This window comes from Aulonocara stuartgranti (assembly GCF_965226115.1).
Source record: "Aulonocara stuartgranti genome assembly, chromosome: 6".
Taxonomy (NCBI): domain Eukaryota; kingdom Metazoa; phylum Chordata; class Actinopteri; order Cichliformes; family Cichlidae; genus Aulonocara; species Aulonocara stuartgranti.
Genome location: NC_138944.1, coordinates 17,901,306 through 17,920,842, shown reverse-complemented (window position 1 = coordinate 17,920,842; position 19,537 = coordinate 17,901,306). Strand labels below are relative to the sequence as shown.

General features: G+C 41.1%; 1 protein-coding gene and 1 long non-coding RNA gene across 2 annotated transcripts in view; both read right to left on the bottom strand.

The window, feature by feature from the left end:
• The window catches only part of grin2bb (glutamate receptor, ionotropic, N-methyl D-aspartate 2B-b), a 147,937-nt gene extending 138,963 nt beyond the window's left edge, over nt 1-8,974 (bottom strand). Inside the window, exon 1 of the mRNA XM_082536749.1 lies at nt 8,853-8,974. Coding sequence (XP_082392875.1) covers nt 8,853-8,861 — 9 coding nt within the window. The 5' untranslated portion in view covers nt 8,862-8,974. The remainder of the gene's footprint in view (nt 1-8,852) is intronic.
• A 46-nt stretch (nt 8,975-9,020) lies between these two features.
• LOC309709250 lies at nt 9,021-18,932 on the bottom strand. Its single transcript, XR_014277456.1, has 3 exons — nt 18,784-18,932; nt 18,599-18,675; nt 9,021-9,566 (listed from the first exon to the last, which is right to left on the bottom strand). It is a non-coding gene; the product is annotated as an uncharacterized lncRNA (long non-coding RNA).
• Between the last annotated feature and the right edge of the window lie 605 nt (nt 18,933-19,537).

Sequence of the window (19,537 nt, the reverse complement as noted above, 5' to 3'; positions counted from 1 at the left end):
TTTTGCTTGTTTTTTTGTGATTATCTAACCAGAGTTTCTGAAGTACAGTCATTAAAAATCTTGGCCACAGACAGAAGAAAAGACTGTGGAGTTCTGCAGATCCAGCAGAGACAGACAAGCTTATTCCTTAAAACGTGACAACACAGTGACAGAGCTGCTAATGATGAGGACACTGCATACAGACAAGCTGCACAATGCTGAAACAGCTGAAACATTCAGATTAACACATGAGCACCGCATGAAGTGTTACGCTTAAATGTGGATAGCAGATATTTGCAGTATTAGAAGATTATGGTGTTCAGTATTAATATATTATATATTTATTCTTTAAAAGGTTCCGTTTCTGTTGTTTCAGTTTAGTTTGAGATTGTCGTGATTACACAGTGAAACGGCTTTAGGGGATTTATCCAACTAGGGCAACAGTTATTTTTATTACTAACTGATCTGCAAGTTTTCTTCAAATTGCTGTCCAAACAACTCATAATCCAATGATATTAGGCTTACAGTTAAATTAAAACTGAGCAGCAAATCCCCACAACTGAGAGACTATCTCATAATGGGCATTTTTACAGAGGGAAAAAAACCCATCAGTTAATCAAACTGTTGGTAATTTCTAATCAGCTCCTCTTTGTTTAAAAATGGTCTTCACAGTCTGCGTACAGTATCTCCTGTAAGGATGAAACATTCTATTTCTGTGGGGCTGTTTTTTAAGAATAACTACAACTACATGGTGGCTTTTTAATAAAACGTATTCCAACTGTGAACATGTGTGTATTTAATTAAAACCCAGTAAGCTTAACAACATATCTTAGAGGTAAATAACCTCCATGCAGTACCGCCAAGGCTTTACTGTGACCAGCTGTAACACAGTGGTTTTATATTTACCACTTTATATTTTATATTTACCACATCCACACGCTGTTTAGTGTCAGGCTGCATCCACACGTATACGGTTATTTTTTAAATGAGGGATTTTTAATCTAGTCTACATGAATGCACGAGAGCATATCAAACAAACAGGTAATATAATCAGAACACTAAAAAACGTCTGGCTTATCAGAAGCCTATAAACAACAACACAGGCCGATGTGAAGAAAAGAACAGATAAAGTGTGCACCTTGTACAACAAAATCTTTATTTTGGGTTTCTTGGATTATATAGAGTTTCTGAAAATCTTCATCTTAAAAGTCCTTTTTGGAGTCTTTTATTTTTTCAAAAGCTCCATTTTCATTGACCTAAAACACAATTTATGTGTAGATGAAAATCCAAAAAGCTAAGAAAAAGCTGCATTTTCCAAAATATCCCAGTCTGTTACTTCCTGTTTTACTTTGAAGGTTTTGGTTTCACGTCCTGTTCTTTTCCCACCTTTTGTCATCGTATAGTTCATAGTGCTGTGCCATACTGCACATTTTAGTATCAATCAGTATCAAGTAAATGCAGGGAATTGCAAATACCAGTACCGATGCTGATACCTTAAGCCTATAACGCCAGTTTATGCAGGGCAGAGCAGTGTGTCATGGTTTATGAGATGAACCATCATCACTTGTGTGATGTATTTTGAACCTGGATTTTTTTGGTGACCTTGAATGTAAATGTGTCTGTCTTTGAATCCCTCTGGGTCAGCTTCTGCTTAACTGTGCTATAGGCAATAAATAAAACAGAGGTGACAGTCAAAACACGTATATTTCTTTCATTTTAAAAGGAACAATTTATTTAGCACAATTCAGTGGGCTACTGAACCTGATGGACTTTGTTCAGTAACAATTTATCGATGCTATCATGCTAGTATCAATCCAATATCACTGTCAGCATTGTTATCAATACTATCGATATTTAGATTGATCCACCTACGTCTAATAGATGAGCTGAACTGCTTTCATCTGCGTCTCATCCACAGTCATCTCTGAGTGTGTACGCTGCACAGTCCTGTCTTTCCCTTTGTCATCTGCTTTGTGTCACGATGGTCCGCTGTGCATTCCTGGACTCTTTGGATTAAACTTTTCTTGTAAACACTGTCGACTGAGTACATTACAGTAAGTGCAATCAGCAATCAGGGTTGATGATTTTAGAATTGTTATATCTGAGGGTAAATCCACTGAAAGTGTACACACATAGTATTTTTCTGTTAAAAACCTTCCCACCAGTACATTCTCCATCATTTGGGTTGGCCTTTACTGAAAACTCTCAGGAAACAGGAAACTGGTTTTAAATAAAAATAGTATCTGTAAAGCGATACTGGGTGTACTTCCAATTTACTTCTGAGCCTTTGTTATGTCTCAGCTCCAATATTTTCCTGCTATTCTCCTCCAAATGGATGGTTTTTGATGGGCTGAGGGTTTCAACAGATGTGGGAAAAACTCTATTGCTGAATCTAAAAGCATCACCCAGAATGTGGTGAAGGAGACTTGTGGTTTTTTCCTGAAAGGCAACTTGTGTTTCTTTGTTGCGGGTATTTGTGTATTGTATATCATGTTGTAGAGCTTGCATTTTATGTTGTATCTGTGGCATTTGTAAAATGTATTGCGTTTGTATGGCTGCTACCTTGGCCATGTTTCGCTTTGTCAGGAAATCTCAGCTTAATGGGGCTTCCTGGTTAAATAAAAGTATGTAATGAATGCTAAAAGATTGTTTTGGGGGTTTTTTTTGTTGAATTATTTGGCCTACGGAGCCCTGCACTTGGATCTCCAATGTTCTCTTCAGTGAATCATAACATCAGGTCAGTGTTTTACCCGTGAAGTTCACCTGTGAGTGCATCGCAGGCGTGCACGGCTGCTGTTGCTGGAGGTTTTCAGGAAACATCAGTGCGTTTTCTAGTTTGAATATTAATGTGAGAGCTTTCTTTCAGCTCTTGGAGGCATTTGATGACTGATTGCAACAAATATCGGGAGGGGCAAATTGAAATCTTTTATACACTGAGGATGTGATCTGCCCTCTGCGCTTGGCTCACACACACTCCTACACTTAGACCTAAATCTCGTAGAAGCGCTCACCTTCCAGTTTACCCTCCCGAGAGGTTAACTCTACCTTTAATCCTCCTCTCTGTCTCACTGATCACCTGTTCCACAGCTTCATTAAGGGGAGAAGAAGAAGAAAAAACGCTGACAGCCGCAGCTCCTTCCCCAATAAGTACATCTCGCTGCTTCTTGTTCGGCTCTGTATTTGAGCGGGGGCATTTTCCTCCTCATTCCTGCAGCTGTCTGCGCTTCAAACCCACTCTCGGTCTCAAGTCACGGCTAATTAATTGACAAGTTGCCCCCACTGAGGGTCAAATGGAGACAGATTCACTGACACTTTGAACAGGTTTGGCAAGTAGATACCACCTGCTGTTAACACTGCTAAATATAAACAAGACGGCACGGCACAGCAAGCCCTGCAGTAAAATCCTGATTTTACCTTACAGAAGATGGAAACTATGTTACTTTCTTATCCAGCAGGTGGTGTTTCTAGCATATCTGTAAATAAATTAGCCATCTGGCAGCAAGTTTTGTGTTCTGATGAGTCCCATCACACAAACCTATTTCTTCTTTTGATTCTAATATATTTGTTCCTTCTCTATCTTTCATCATCTCCCTCTTTGAAAACATAATTATCGCCTTATAATCCCCTCTTAGCGAAGTCATCTGCACAACGTGATTTCTCGGGAGTCCCGGTGTCTCTTTCTTGTGAGCCTTTTGAGGACAATATCATCAAATATGACTCAATCTTATTCTGCTATCTAACCCTCCATCAGTTCTACTTGTCTCTGCACCTCGGCCCTCGGTGCCAGATCTTGTCTTTTGTTTCAGTCTCTTCTATCTGTGTTTTAAAAAGAAAACCGATTAAAAAAGCCTCTCGCTCTAGTCCCTGCCTGTCGGTGGAGGAGCTTCAAACAGGCTCCCCTTGGCATGACATAAAGAGTGACTGTTTCTGATTAAATCTCTCCATGTGTGACAGTCAGATCGTGTTATTATCGAACACAGGAAGGATGAAAGAGCCATTTCTAGCTGAACTTCTGCATCTGATACCTTGACGAAAAGAAAAGTATTTCCACTGAGGTAGCTGCAGTGTATATGGTGAGCAGAGCCTGCACAAACAGGCCAGCAGAAATGGTGTCGAGAGCACGCTCAGTTACAGAACGTGGGTAGCGGCGGCATCACAGCATCGGGCCCCCTTTTCTCTATTCTTAGCTCTTCCTCCTTCTCTCGCAGTCACACATGACTAGGTACTGAAGAGGAGAGGTAGAAGAGGCATCTTGGGTTTCTCTCACTCTCTAATAAAAATGAGATTGCATGTACACTTTGTGTTATCACACTGTCTGTATGAACCACCAATCACCATTTTAATCTATCTTTTATTTTTTTTATCATGTAAATGTATAAAAGTGCAACTGACTGTCCAAATGACAAAGTTCTACGCTGGGCTGCCATTGTTTTCTATTGCTATGCTATTTCTCCAGCTAAATACAGACCACTTTTGGCCCGGGCAGTTTAATTATTCATCGCTTAATTTACATGCCACACAAACACGTATAAATATGAACCCCGTATGTTGCGGTAAACACATTTAAATTGCCATTTTATGTTGCCAAAGCTAGATGTAGCACAGGTTAGGCCAGGCATTACAAATGATGTAACACCAATACAGCCGTAAATATCAAAAGATGCTCGATAAAGATGTGAAATAGCTGGTTATCTAAAAGCTGATTCTCACAGCCAGATGGTTTCTGGGCTAAGAGCTTATATGCGCAGATAAAGACCAATAAATGAAATTTATTGGATGTAAAAGTAACATCTGGTTGACAGCGCATATAATCAGAACCTCAACACAATGGGTTCTTATTATGGGGTGACAATGTCTCTTGTTTTCTCTCATATTTGTATATATTTCTCTTGTTTGCTAGAGAATGGATTTGAGCTGATAGAAACAGGAACTTAAATAACCACTTGTTGCAACCAAGGTATGCAGAAGAGCATCTCTAAAACCTGTCAGACCTTGAAGGAGATGTGCTACAGCAGCAGAAGACCGGGTGTCATTCCTGTCCCCCATGAACAGAAAGTGAGGCTGCTGTTCACTCAGCATCGCCTGCTGTCAGGTCGTCTAATTTCTCGGCATACCTTTGGGCCCTTTAGTACCAACTGAGCATCATTTAAACGCCACAGCCTGCCTGCGTACTGTTGCTGACCATGTCCAAACCTTTGTGACCACAGTGCACTCATCTTCTGATCGCTGATTCCAGCAGGAAAGCATCGTGTCACAAGGCTCAAATCATCTCACCAGATCACAGTTCAGTAGACCACCTTTGGGAATTGGTGAAGTGGGAGATTCACATCATGGTGCGGCTGACACATCTGCAGTAACTGTGAGATGCTATCGTGTCAACATGGCTCAAACTCTCTGAGCACTTATTTGAATCTGTGCCATAAAGAATTAAAGCAGCTCTGAAGGAACCTGCGTGACAGCCGAGTAGCTCATCCAGTTTGGCTCATTTACCTAAAATTATTTCCAAATATTTTTTAGTAGAAGAACATTCTGATTCTTGCCTCCTGTACTCGATGCAAGCAGCACCCTCACCTAAGACACGCTGAAGTGTTTTTTAGCAGTAGCCTGCTGTGTGCTAAATATTAGAAAGTATGACTTCACAGTTCATGTGTCACAGACATGAGTCTCACCTAAGCTTCTCTCTCTTTGTTCCCTGTTGCAAGATTTCTTTTTGATGCGATGACAAAACAGCAGCTGGGTGTGAGTTTGACATCACTTTTACACCAACAAAAAGCAATTTTAACCTCACTGTTTGTCTACCATTTAGACACCTAATCACCGGGAAACTGCTCAGTGGGTCGGCCCAGGGACTTTACAAATTCTGACGAATAAATAAAAAGAACAACAAATCACCTGAGAGATGACGCGAGGAACCAGTCGCTCTGCATAACAATGAAAAATTAGGCTGTTTGTTGACCGTAAAAAGGCAACTCCCGTACAGCTACTCGTACCGTCGATCAAGCGAGCGAGCAGAGGTGCCGCAACCAGAACAGAACAATGTTACTCCTACAGCGTAATTTAGAAGGAAAGTCAGACTAAAGAGCTTTCGCTACATGTCGTCCTACCTAATCAGCTCTGAAGGGCCTCACTTGAAGGTGAAGTGAAAAGCTGGCCGTCATCTCAAGAGAGGAGGTACAATTACTATTAGAAATTCACATGGCTACGCTCTGAGGGTTTCTCACCTGCACTGAGCGGGTCAACCGCTGCGTGGAGTGAGTGCGAATGTTAAATTGTTGGTTTCAAAGTTGATGAAACTTGGATCTAAAGCTGTCGTTCGTCAGCCCACCGGTCGTCGATAAGCACGGTGGAAGGGGGCTGCACTGAAATGCATTCAAACTGATAACGTGGCAGCACGTCTTATCTGTTCAATCTGGTTTCTAATAAGGTGTCAGAGCTGTTAGGTGTTGCGTCAGTTCTACCTTCAGGCGGGACTGTTGTATTTACCTGAAATATTAACACAGTAAGATGCTGTGAGGACCTGCGTGCCAGGCAAACTAATTGGAAGCATGGAAGCAGAAAAAAAAATACCGAACAGGATACACATGGAAGAATCCAGATTTCAGCTGTGAACTGGCGACTGAGTGAAGAGCATCTTTTCAGAGGTTTTTTTTTTTTATCATTATACACGAAGGAAGAACCCCACAAATGCATGGGTGGATGAGGAATTTCTGCACCTTAGCTGCTTTGCACTTCTGCCTCTCCCTCTCTCTCTCTCTGGCTCTGGGTAAGCAATAAACACCAGGCTGCTCAGCACCTGTAATCCTTCGACGACTCAATCAACATTTGTAAAGCTGGTCACATGAGGCTCGCGTCCAAAACTGACTCAGCCGGCTGTCTCTGAGCTCCAGCATCAAGATCTCGGCTCGGTACCGTCATGGCAGTTCACTGCTGCCACTCCGTTCACGGTTCACCGATCAAACTAAGGGCCACGCTTCCCGCCTGACAAGAGAGCCAGTGCTCAGATCCAGTAATCCTCTCTGCCCAACCCGCCCTCCGGAAAAACACGCAGCATCACAGCGGCGCAACAACAACGCACACCCCTCCAAGGCCTTGCTGCTTATGCACTCCGAGGTACATCTGTCTACAAAGCTGCCTCCTTCATCCAGTGTCAGTGAAGCTCCCTCAGGATTTGGCGCCTGCGCCTGGATCTTTGCCTGTTTTTCTTCCTTTTTCTTTTTTGTCTGCCACGCCTTAACCCCTCTCCTGCTCGCTGTCATCATAACGGAAAATCAGAGTGTTGAAATGGAAAACGAAGTTTTGATTGAAATACTGTGGGCAGGAATTTGGACACCGCGGAGCCTGAACAGCATATGTTAATAAGTGAGCAGAATACAGCCGGTACATTGTTGAAGCTGTTGTGTTTTGCGAGGGAGGGACACACCAGCTGTCACACCTCCTCCAAGTCACGCTTCGGCAAAGACGTGCATCATAATCAGATAGTTACATCAGACTCCTGTGAGCCGGCGAGCGCAAATTAGTTCAAAGATTTGGGAGCGTAAACTGGCCTCACCCGTTGCTAAACACCAATCCGGCCAAGAATCTAATCCGCGATGCCACCAGGAGACAAATCCTAGAGCTGCTCTGCTGGCAGGAGCCGGACGCAGTGACAGAACAAAGGATTTTGCACATATTCTGTTTCAAAACTGTCGAGGAAGACACGAACGCACTTTCCCCTGATCTAACGGTGCGCTCTGTTGCTAATGAAAGCCATGCAAATTCTCCTTTAAAGGCTTATTTTACTTGCAGCCTCTCAGACACCTCGTTCCATTGTCTTTCTGCGCCCCTCCAACTTTTAAATATGCCTTTCATCGGTCGAACTCCTGAGCGGCTGCCAGGAGCACGAGCTCAGCAATAAAATCGGCTCCAGCTTCCTCCACTCTGTTGCTTTATGCAGTCACTATTGTCTAGACCTGTTTTCCCTCGTAAAGCGGCACAACTCCTCGTTTTGATGTGCTTATTGAAGCTAGTGTCTCGTTATCCCTTATCTCAACACCGAGCTCCCTCACAAAGCACCACGAGAAAGAACAAGTGACAAAAACAAAAAAAACCCACACACACGCAATTTGTACTTTTTTTCCTTTTGCACTATAAATGTTTTGTTTCTTCTGTTTCTTGTGATTGCTCACTCTTACTGAAAATAAACATGGCCACAGAAAGTGACTTACCCTCTAAAACAGGCCTTTTGTTAAGCAATGTGCATGAATAGAACTGAAGATTTATTTAAACTGCATGAAAAATGTGCAGTGTTTTATTATCAGACCTTTTTTTTAACTATACGGAAAAATACATTTAGTTTGACCCGATCAAACCATGAAGGAAATCCTTCATATTTCACAAAGCGGCCATTAAGCCATTATTTCCACCTCCTCTCGTAGTTTACATGACCTGAAATTATCATGAACGAGGGCAGTTTCTAAGAAGGTTAAATAAGGGTTGAGTTAATCGCAACTGCCGGATATCAGCGGTCACAGTGGTGGCAGCGTTTCAGATGTTACAGTACATGTGAAAGTTCATTAAGTTGATTAAAGTAGTAAAAGCTGTGAAATGTGAGAAAAACAAGGCAATCTAAGTCAATTTTCAGTGGGAAATGCCACCCATTTGCAGCCTCTGAAATAGAAAGAATCTGCATTTGCATGGCTGCTAAATGTCATTTTAAATTGCACGTCGTTTATATTTGTGTGTGTCACCTTAGACTCCGCTGAGCTGCTGCGATAGAGATTTTATTCACCATTTTCTGATTCCCCGGCTTATCAAAGATGTAATTTGGGGTGAAGTTTTAAGCGATACCCATGGACACATATGCACAGCCCCAATTACTTAAATCACTGGCCTACCTTGAACATTGCCAGCCCGGATCTCCTCTCTACTCTTCAGAACTGGCATGATGGAGTGATCTGGGATTCGACTCCTCCTCTCATAGCCTCGGATGAAGGGATGGTGGACAGACGAAGGCACACGCGGAGGGCTGAAAAGTGAGGTCTAGCAGGCTGAGGGATGAGCAGAGTTGTGCTTGATGGGTGGAGAGGGGTGACGCTTGGGCTGTTATCAGTGTGAGGGGGTAGTGGTAGTGGTGGTGGTGGTGGTGGTGGTGGGGTGGGGGAGAGCAGGAAGGTTTAAAAAACCAAGAACAAAAAGTCTAATCTGCAAAGAACCAGATCCAAACTGGCTGAAAAATGCTTTTCACTGAGCGTTTTAGAGGAATTTAAAAACGGATCATCAACTCAAAATGTCAGCACTCTTATGGGGAAGAAAAGCCGAATGATGGCGAACGGAGAGTGTCGAACAGGCGGACTTTCATTCGTCTTTTTCCATCTGATTGTCTTTCCTCTTCCTCCAAAGTTGGTGATGCAGGTCTCCTTCCTCAAGTCTGCAAGTGTGTGAATACTGTTGCCGTGGAGATGAGGAGATGAGCAGCAGTGTGTGTATATGTGCGCGTACTCTTCGTCTTTTTCTTCTTCTCCTGCTTCCCTCTATTCCTTCTTCTGTCGCTCTGTGCCTTTGCTTAATTTAGCCAGTCATGATCCTCGGCTTGCCGGCCCGCTCCTCGTCTGAAAGAGACAAGGAAAGAGTCAGATGGCCGAGTAAGGCTGCGGATGGCTGAAAGCCACTGTGTACACAAGTCAATTGCCTCTGAGGTCAAGGCTTAACTCAGTCAAGCCGCTGTGTCTACATGCCCCTTTCACTGCAATCTGAATGTGCTGAATGTTGTTACATTGTTGTTGTTGTTGTTTTTTCACAGGAGATACTTTTGGTAGTTTTTTTTCCTTCTCAGGCCTTTATAAGGTCTGCCTGTACTCAATAAACACGCTGGCTTTAAGGCTCGTTATTAAATTAATGAATCAATGCAACACTGATTTTTTTAGGTACGATTTTTTGGAAAGATATGCTAAAAAATTACTTTCTTCCGCCAGAATATATACCAACACAGAGCACACTAGGAGATTATACATCCACATCCTGGTTTTCATCTGTTACTGTTTCAGATTGCGATTGTTTATGTCTGATCATTTCAGAATTGCAGCCCTCAATTTATCACATGTCACATGATGCACATTACACCAGTGGGGATAGGCATGAAGAAGACAGCTTAAAAAGCAAATGCTGAATTTAAAATATTCAAAAACAGGAGTTGGCTAGTAGAGTGTGACTGAAATCCTCAAGACTCTAATATTTTATAGCTATAGATATTTATTCCACTATGTGCTCAGGTCAGTGCACAAAACAAGTGGCTGTTGTAAAGAATTCAATGGGCTTCTGGGAGTTTTATGGGAGCAGGACAGTACTTTTGGCTTTAAGCTTAAAAAGTCTCTGGTGTGATTCCCCTTCATGGTTAAAAGTGTCATTATTGATTTTTGATCAATTTATTGTTTTTCAAATGTGCAGAATCCTTAAATCTATGTGCAAATTAAATGATTGTTTTTCAACTTGCTTGTTCCCTGTTTTTACACAGATCTTCCAGGGCCGACAGAGTAAAGCAGCGTAGGCTAAAGGTGGGAGGATCAACCCAAATATCGACAGTATTGAAAACAACGCTGGTATAGGTGTCGGACCGATACTAGCACAATAGGATCGATACTTTGTTTCTATCCTCTAACTTCAGTATGCCTGTTGAATTGTGTTGAAAAAATAGACCTCAGACATGCAGTATGAAAAATGTTTAAACCTTTTTATGTTGACTGTCACGTCTATTTTATTTTTAGCATATTTAAACAACAGAAGCTGACCTAAAGTGCTTTAGAGACAGCGCCATTTACATTCAAGGTATCCAAACAAAAAACAACCCCAGTTTCAAAATACATGAAAATCTGAAAGGTGTGTTTTTAATTGTGATGTAATTTGGCACATGAACAGCTGATCACAGGAATCATCCAGCCTGCTTCAGGAAATAAATAAATAAATAAATCCAAACTTTCCTAACCTTAATGATCTAAACCAGTCTCAGGGATAAAAAGCCTGTAAATCACCCCTACTTTGTCTTTCCCATGAGTCTGAAGACATACATCTGCATACATTACTGAAAGATGATATCCTTTCAGGGATGACAGCTTAAATTCTCAACACTATCAGGGTCATTTAAGTTAAAAAAGTGTGATCTGGTTGTTTGGGCTCTCTCCTCATGCCAGGCAGCTCTCTGTCTCTCTCTCTCTCTCTGTATTACCGCCCTGTCGTTTGCATCAATGGTGAAAATAAAATTAGGGCTAAAGTTCTTTTGAACCAGAGAGCTCTGACTTTCTGCTTGTCCTGTCCTGCATTCATTAAACAGCGACATTGTCATGCAGATTATAAGCTTCAGATATTGCATGCCTTTACCTTTATCTATTTTGTTGATTTTGCTATTGTTTCTATGAATAAAAATATAAAAATAAAAAGCAGGATTGGCTTTGAGGTATCTAGGACAACGCTCTTTGGGCGAACTACTAGAGGCGTAACTTATTCTGCAAGTGGACTAAGAGTAGTGGCATAGAGGGACCAAACTTTGAAAGAAAGGCCAAAGTGGCAGAGATACAATCAAGAACAAAATCAGGGAGAGAGAACACAGAAGGTGGAGATTAAAGAGTCGAAGTGACAGGCTTTGTATTGAGGCTAGGCTAAATTTGGGCGCAGCATTGTGACTCAGGTTGTGGATTTTAATTCGACCCTAAATCATCGTCAGCTGATCTTTTGGACTCCTACGTGGTGTCTTAAAGGGGAGAAGAAGGTACAAGTAAAAAACAAGTGGACGTCATCATCAGACAGCAGGTTGAAAAACACAGTATATACGCAGGACTGGATGCAGCCATGCAGATGCATTATTTAGCTTTCCGTGCTTGCTTTTTAAAACAGCGGGAACGAATAAAGCCTAGGCTGTTAGAGACATGAAACATTTATGGGAGGAAATTAACAGCACTGTGCATTATTCTACGAAAGAACAAGCAGAGCAACTAATTATTATTTACACACTACAGGAACATTTTACTTAATATGTACAAATAACTTTGAAAGTAAGTTATTTTTTACAAGGAAGTGTTTAAGAAGTGTTAGAAATCATAGTTAAATGTTCACGGTGAGTTGTTTTTTTATACAGAACTACGTGAACTTCTTTTTAATGTTGGCATTAATTGTACATTCATATATTAAATGAATGTTACATTTGGTTTGTAAGCTGAATTAAATGGTTTTTCCTCACTCTGGGTCGGACATCGCATAAAAAAATTGAATAAGATTCACCGGCCACCACTGACAAACTTCAAAACACTGATTAAGTTTTAACGGACTGCAATTCAAAATTGCAAAATGTTTTTGTATATCGTGTAAAAGCTCCACTAAGGACCAGAGTTGCTGCAGCGCATCAGTCTCGTGCTCTGTGATGGCTTGGTCACATTAGATGACCACCAGCTTGTGACCTGGAAAAATCAGCGGTTCCCAGTTGCAACCAAAGACAAGGTCACCCAAACATCGAGCACGCAACATCCTCATCATCTGGGCAACCACTTTAGATTGAAAGGTGACTGCGGAGGCAACCTGTCTCCAAAGATTCGCAGCCCACCACAGTTTGCGGAGGAATTTTTAAATTTCTGTTTTATCTCTCTGAGGTTAGAGCTCAACTCTGAATGTAAGGAGTTAATGTGCATTGCTGTGTATGCAGATAGCTGCGCATTTGAGATTCATCACAGTCAACTGATCACAAACATGTTGCACATTAATAAGGTCAAATTCCCAATTTGACCTTATTAATTTACAGACTAATAGCAGACTAACTCTGTCTTGATGCATCGAGGACAGTAACTGGTCCCCATCTATGCATAACCATTACAAAGGCAAGAAACCTGCAAATTCATTGCACATGGTCGCAGTCTCAAATCACTAAGTTCCCTTGTGGTGGTATAAAATGATGTAATGATCCATCAGTATTAAAAATATCTAAGCTGTAGCCTGACTAATGTATGCTATGTCTAGTTTTTCATCCTTTAACAGATCTTTACTGGCACACGCTCATAAGATGGGATATGCCTATTTCTGGCAACATGTGCGTATTTATTGCATCTTGAAGTAGATGCAGGATATGTAGGTACACAGAGTTTAGCCCTTAGGAAAACTGTCAGAGGATATGTGCATGTGTAGAATTTTAATCCCGTCTGGCAGTGAAATGAATTATTCATTCAACAAATTTTATTTACAAAAATCCATCTTTCTCTCTGACTCCTTCTAATTATCTCTGACTCTCATAGTGGCATTAATATGATTCTGATGGCTTGACTCGTAGAATAATGCGGTACATCCTTACATAAACCTTTTGCATTAAACAACTGGACAAGGCTTATTTGTTTATTCATTTAGTATCCTCGCTATGAACCAACAGCTTCTCAAAATATTGAATTATGCAATCCCAGAGAGCCATTTTATGGATGTAAATGTGAATGCTTTTATGGTTATGTATACGTAACTCAATATTACTCAAAATGAACAGCGGCTAACTGATTACTTGTTTTATGGCATGTGAAATTAGTTTGTTTTTAAATGGTGATTTTGTGTTTTTCATGTACAGCATTAACGGACCAAAGTATTGAACCACACATCTGAATTCAGGTGTTTTCAGCCCAGTTGCCACTGATGTTTAAATCAAGCACATGGCCAGCCTGCCTGTACAAACATATGTGAAAGAATTTTAAACGAGCTCTCCGAGTTTGAGCGTGGTACTGTGATAGCATGGAAACTTTGTCAGTTTTTAAAATTTCATCCCTCCTAGATATCCCACAATCAGCTGTTAGATATATTATTGCAAAGGTGAAGGCTTTAGGACTTAGACCGTGCCAGGTTACAGAGCAGTGCGTAAAAGTCGCCAACACTCATTAACATCAGCACAAAAACTGTGCGCCGGGAGCTTCATGGCTTTGGCTTCTATGACCAACTGGCTGGTGTAATGTGTGGCCCAGTACTTTGGTCTATATAGAGAACGTCCAACATCATGTATGAAGACTGCCTAAAAATCATGTTCTATTTTACAGCTGCTTATGAGAAATGCCTAGAAACTGTTTTCATACTGACACAAAACAGATTACATTAATAGGAGATCATTAAAAGGTGTGACTCTTATTATTTAGTTATTGTTATCCTGTAGTTATTCTTACCTACAGACTCAGTTCACTTTTGCTCTCTTTTGTCTAATGGTGCATTTTAATCATTTTTAGGATATTTATTCTGTTTTTACTTTTTAACAGCTAACTGGCATCAAGAATATAAACACATTACTTGAGTACAGGCAAATTCTCACTTTGTATTGATTTTAAAATCTCACTGATCATACATCTTTCATCTGAAGCACATTAAGGGCTTATTAACCTGTTACATAGGGCAGGGCGTATACAGGGCGATCTGCTGGTTATCCCAAAGTTTCTGCTAGTAGACAAAGGTCAGCAGGTGCTTGCTGTCAGAGCTGCCAAACTGTGGCACAGTCCGACCTTTGAGGTCAAAAAGGGAACTTCTTTACTGTCTTTTAAATCTCTTCTTAAAACATTTTTATGGAAAAGCTTTCATGGATGTTTAAAAGGTAGCAATGTTCTTTTATTTTTCATTATTTGCCTTTCTGTTTTTTTCCAGGAGTTTTTTTAAAGCTTATAAATTTCTTCCTGTGAAGCAGTTCCTAACTTTGTTAAATATTAGTATTATTTACCTAACCATTTTAAATTTGAAATGGGACTTTATAGCCTAATTCCCAGCATACAGTCTTTTGCATCGCCTTTAGTGTGCACTGTACTCAATAAAGTCCTGCTGAAGAGTCAATTAGAGCAAAGCTGGTGTATGAGTGATATTAGGTCTGTGATTTATTCACTGTCAACGATCTGTCGCAGACCCACTGGGGAGGAAACAAGAAGAAGAAAGGTAACACAGGAGGAGGATGACATCAGTTTGGCACTGGCTAACGCACCTCCACCAGCTTAGGCGCACAATAAGGAATGAGAGAATAGTAATGAACAGATGTAAATCCATGCACCTGCACGCTGCACTGGACTAACTGAGTGAGTCACCTGGTATAAGCTTCATTCTGCGCGTTAGAAATAGTGCATGAGTGAGGGATATTTTGTGCTCCGAAATGCAGCTGAACGTGTGAGAGTGTGAAATTCTTGAAGATGTAATCTCAATTATACAGACTTTTTTTTTTAAGTGGATAAACAACCAATTAGTCACAGAGCGACGACGAAAGGTGAAACCGTGCAAGCAACTGTGGTGGAAAATACAAAAACAGCCATCACCTGCAGATGAAAGTTCATGCAGAATACATTTCCACCAGCTTCATGCAGACTTCCGAATGTACACAAACGCATGCACACTCTTGCTCCGTCAGCTGTGCTCTTGCACACGTATTTAGGGTACACACCTTCTTTTCATGCATGTGCATACGCTCACTTGCAAAGAAGAAGTGAGTGCTTTATTAATTCACTACTCACCTAATTAACTCTTTTCTGTAACACATAATTTATAGACTGTAGTGGAGATGTTTTACAGAGGAGCAGAGTTGAGACACAAAAGCAAAGACAGAGCAAAACGAGCGGTCCTTCATATTCCTTCATGACGACATCCCACTCTCAGAACAATCAAGAAAGAGGGATTCATTAAGCCTCTTTATCAGTCCATAAGAAGGGGGTGGGCGGTGAGACTAAAGTAGCTGGTGTGGGCCTATGCTAGTAGGCAAAATTTTTCACCTTACGGCTGAGTGCACAGGCAATTTTCAGTTAAATGTCCATGTGTATATGGGCTAATTGAGAATAGACTAGCAGTGGTAACGCTTTAAAGCAGCTCTCCCAAAAAAGGTGTGGCGGTGAGAAGTAGAGACGTAGCGTCAAACAAAACACAGAGGGAAAGGGGACAAATGTGACAGAGGAAAAGAGGACGGTAGTGATGAAATGGCGCGTGAAGTTCTACCTATTTTAATCTGTCTATCAGTCTGTCTCTATCTAAAGACCTGCTGTCTATTACACCTTAAATCCACAGCGAGGAATTACCCGCTGAATCCACTGATCAACATCCAGCTAATGGTAACCGGTCTCTGTTGGCCCGAAAGGGAGTGAGAATGAAAGCGGGGAATAAAAGAAAATGGAGAGATTTGGGTAAAAGAGGGAGGAAAACTGAAAACATGCTGAAGAGGGAAGATTGTGTGTCTGTGTGCGTTGGTGTGTGTGTGTGTGTGTGTGTGTGTGTGGGATGGGAAGGGGCAGGGAGGCAGTAAAAGTACTAATGGCTGCTGATGGACTGGCAGAATCAAAATAAGCACAAAATCAAGCATGAAATGGGATACACTATTAATGACTTGAGATGGCCATTAGCGCCAAACTTTGAATGCAGCTCAGCAGATCATGTGAAAAGAATATCATTCCTTTTAGGACAAATATCCCAAACTTTGCCAAAATTCGGCTGTCAAAGTCAATAAAATTACACCAGTGAGACTGCAAACTCATTTTTTTCCATTTCAAATGTGTTACAAATGTGTTACTAAACAAATAAATATATATAAAGATTTTTTTATTATTAAATCATGACATGTGTACAGATAAAAAAAAAAAGATTTCTCAAAGACAACAATTAAAAATGGGCGCACTTGGCCATGATGATGAGGACAGATGAGGAGAAGGATGCGAGACCAGACCGATGTCGACTCACTGAACGCTCATCCTTTAGGCGTAGTTTAGTGTGCGAGTGCATGTGTGTGTTAATGTGTGTTTTATGTATACGTAAAGCACACACAAATACACACAGACAGACAGATAGACAGACACTAAACGATATTGAACCTACCTAGAGTAACAATTAAGAATCCCGCAAGAGTGTGATGCAAAAGAAATGGGTGTGGAGGGGACCAAAAGAGAAGGAAAAGGGGGGGAAAAATAGTCATTCATGAGGAGTTTTTTAGTTGTCTTTGAAAAAAAAATCATCCAAGATCATTAATCATCAGACTTTAGACACAGAAAGAGGCGTAGGATGGGGTATGATGACCTGACGAGCAGCATTTTGATGTGAAATGCAAAGGAGGGAATGACAGGAATGATATGGTTTGGTGAAAAGAGAAGAAGGAAGAGTGAAGAGGGAGAAAGAAAGGGCAAAAAAAATTGGAAAAACAAAATTCCCTTCTTTCCCCTCTATCTCACTCATAAATATAAGAAATTGTACACCAGGTAGATGGAGAAATAGATGAGGAGGCAAATGACGGAGAGAGAGACTATATGAAAAGATGAAGCACCTCCCAGCACTGCGATGAGGAATAAGAAAAATATAAAACGAAAGAAAAAATTGAATACTCCAAAGCCTTCCGTTTTTGCTCTGTTTAGTGAGGCGAGGAGGGGGCTTTCAGTTATATCCCCCCCTCTCTCTCTCTCTGCAACTGGTCAGTCTTCTTTTATCTTCTGTCCTCCTCAAAGCAAGACGCTACCTTCCCTTCAGATGAGCGGTAACCCTTTGCCAACACAGCTGTTGGACATGGCACTCAGGCTGGCTGCATGGTTGGGTGCTGCTACGCAGAGATACAGAGTGTGGAGCCGAAACACACCTCTGGCTGGCGTAGAGCGGCGAGCGCAACTCAAACTGCGCTCGCTCTCCTCCCCCTCCTTCCAAGAGAGCGAGAGAAAGAGAGAGCGATGTGGAGGTGGGTCCTTCTGTAGGGTTGTGAATTAGAGATATGCTACAGTGAAGCCAGGCTGCTGCAACAATTGTCAAGAAAATTGTTTCCAATACAGAAAGCAATGGCTCCCTCTGTTGTTGCTCTGTTTTAATTGGAGATTAGACTCGGCAGCATCTGAGGGAGACAGCGGAACGAGCTGAAAGAACAGTGCCACACTGCGAAACGATACCCCATTACAAGTAAAACACCTGCATTTCAAAGTACATTAGGACTGCTAATGATGCTTTTTACAAAAAAGTAAAAATCTAAAGTTCTGCAAAGCCGAAAGTCACAACTTAAAACTGTATTAAACTCTATTTTGGCATTAAGACTAGTTTACTGTTATTTAATAGATAGATAGATAGATAGATAGATAGATAGATAGATAGATAGATAGATAGATAGATAGATAGATAGATGATAGATAGATAGATAGATAGATAGATAGATAGATAGATAGATAGATAGCAGGAAAATGTGAAAAAGAGAGAGCTCCATTTTCTTTGACTTAAAACAGGAATGTGTCAAGAGTTAAAGTGGGATTCAGTGGGGGGGGGGGGGGGGGGGGGTTCTTAATGTACAGACTGTGATCAGCTGACCTCTTGCTCTTTACAAATTTACACACCTGACTCAACCAGGTGTCAGCAGATGTTTCATGAGTTGTCCTGGCTGATTTCCATCCTCTGCACTGAGGGTACACTGTTTATACTAACTAGACAGTCACTGTGCACCAGTCCCACACTTGTTCTTTACTTTAAATCCATCACAGTACAGCAATCTAACCTGTTAATCCTGCACTAATCAGCAGAGGATTTTCATGCTTTTAATGATTTTGATCCATAACACAGTCAACCTCAGCTTGTTTAGCCATTTCACACAATATGAAAACAGATTATCTCACATGTAAACTTTAAATTTCCAGTTTGTCAAATCTCACTGAGCAGTCCTTACCTTTGCATCTAACCTCTCTTCTTCCTCTCCCCATCTTTCTCCATCTCTGAGTGAAGTTGGCTCTTTCTTTTCTCTCCCTGTGAAATACAGCAGCTGGACGTTAAGCTAGCAACAAACTGCACACAAACAGTTCGCGTGTTTGTTGATGTTTGTTGAGTTGAAAGAAACGTAGCGTTTGAAATGACCTGCCACTTAAAAAACGTCGCTCCAAACAACAGTTCTGACAGACAAAATAAACAAAACAAAAACCTTGCTTCCTTCATGCTCGCTACTTTTCATAGGGCTATCTACATGCTGAAGTACCAAAACTACCAAAACTTGTGGATACGTGCAGTCCTTGTGATCGTGGTGTTGTGAAAAGAAAGTACAGATTTTTTTTTATGTAGTGACTAAAGTAGTTATTTTAGCACACATTAAGCTGGGCAAACACTGCGATTTTTTTCAGTCGCGTTATTGCTTCTGCTCAAAGTGTACGATTGACTCGCAGGGGTTAGAAGTTCGTAGGTCACGATGCAGGGTCTCAACTGAAACAAATTGTACGCGAAAACAAAACAATTTACAGTTTCAATTCATTGTTTTTCACTATCATTTTTTTCTCAGTTTCAATACAAGATTTTTCAGTACATTTATTTCAGTTACAATATTTTTTCTCGGTTTCATTTCAAGGTGGCATCGTTCTGATCCCATAGAGCGACAGATTTTCTGTTATAACCTTCATTTTTATGGACGCACGGTGTGAGCACTCGGGTCGCATCAGAGCATCGGGCCGTATAGTGTGAGACCTGCATCGTTACCTACCAATTTCTAACCCCTGCGAGTCAATCGTACAGTTTGAGCAGAAGCTGAATAACGCGACTGAAAAAAATCGCACAGTGTTTGCCCAGCTTTACTCTGTGAATGTATTGCCTGACTTTTCTGTTGTTAGCTGAAGTGGCAACT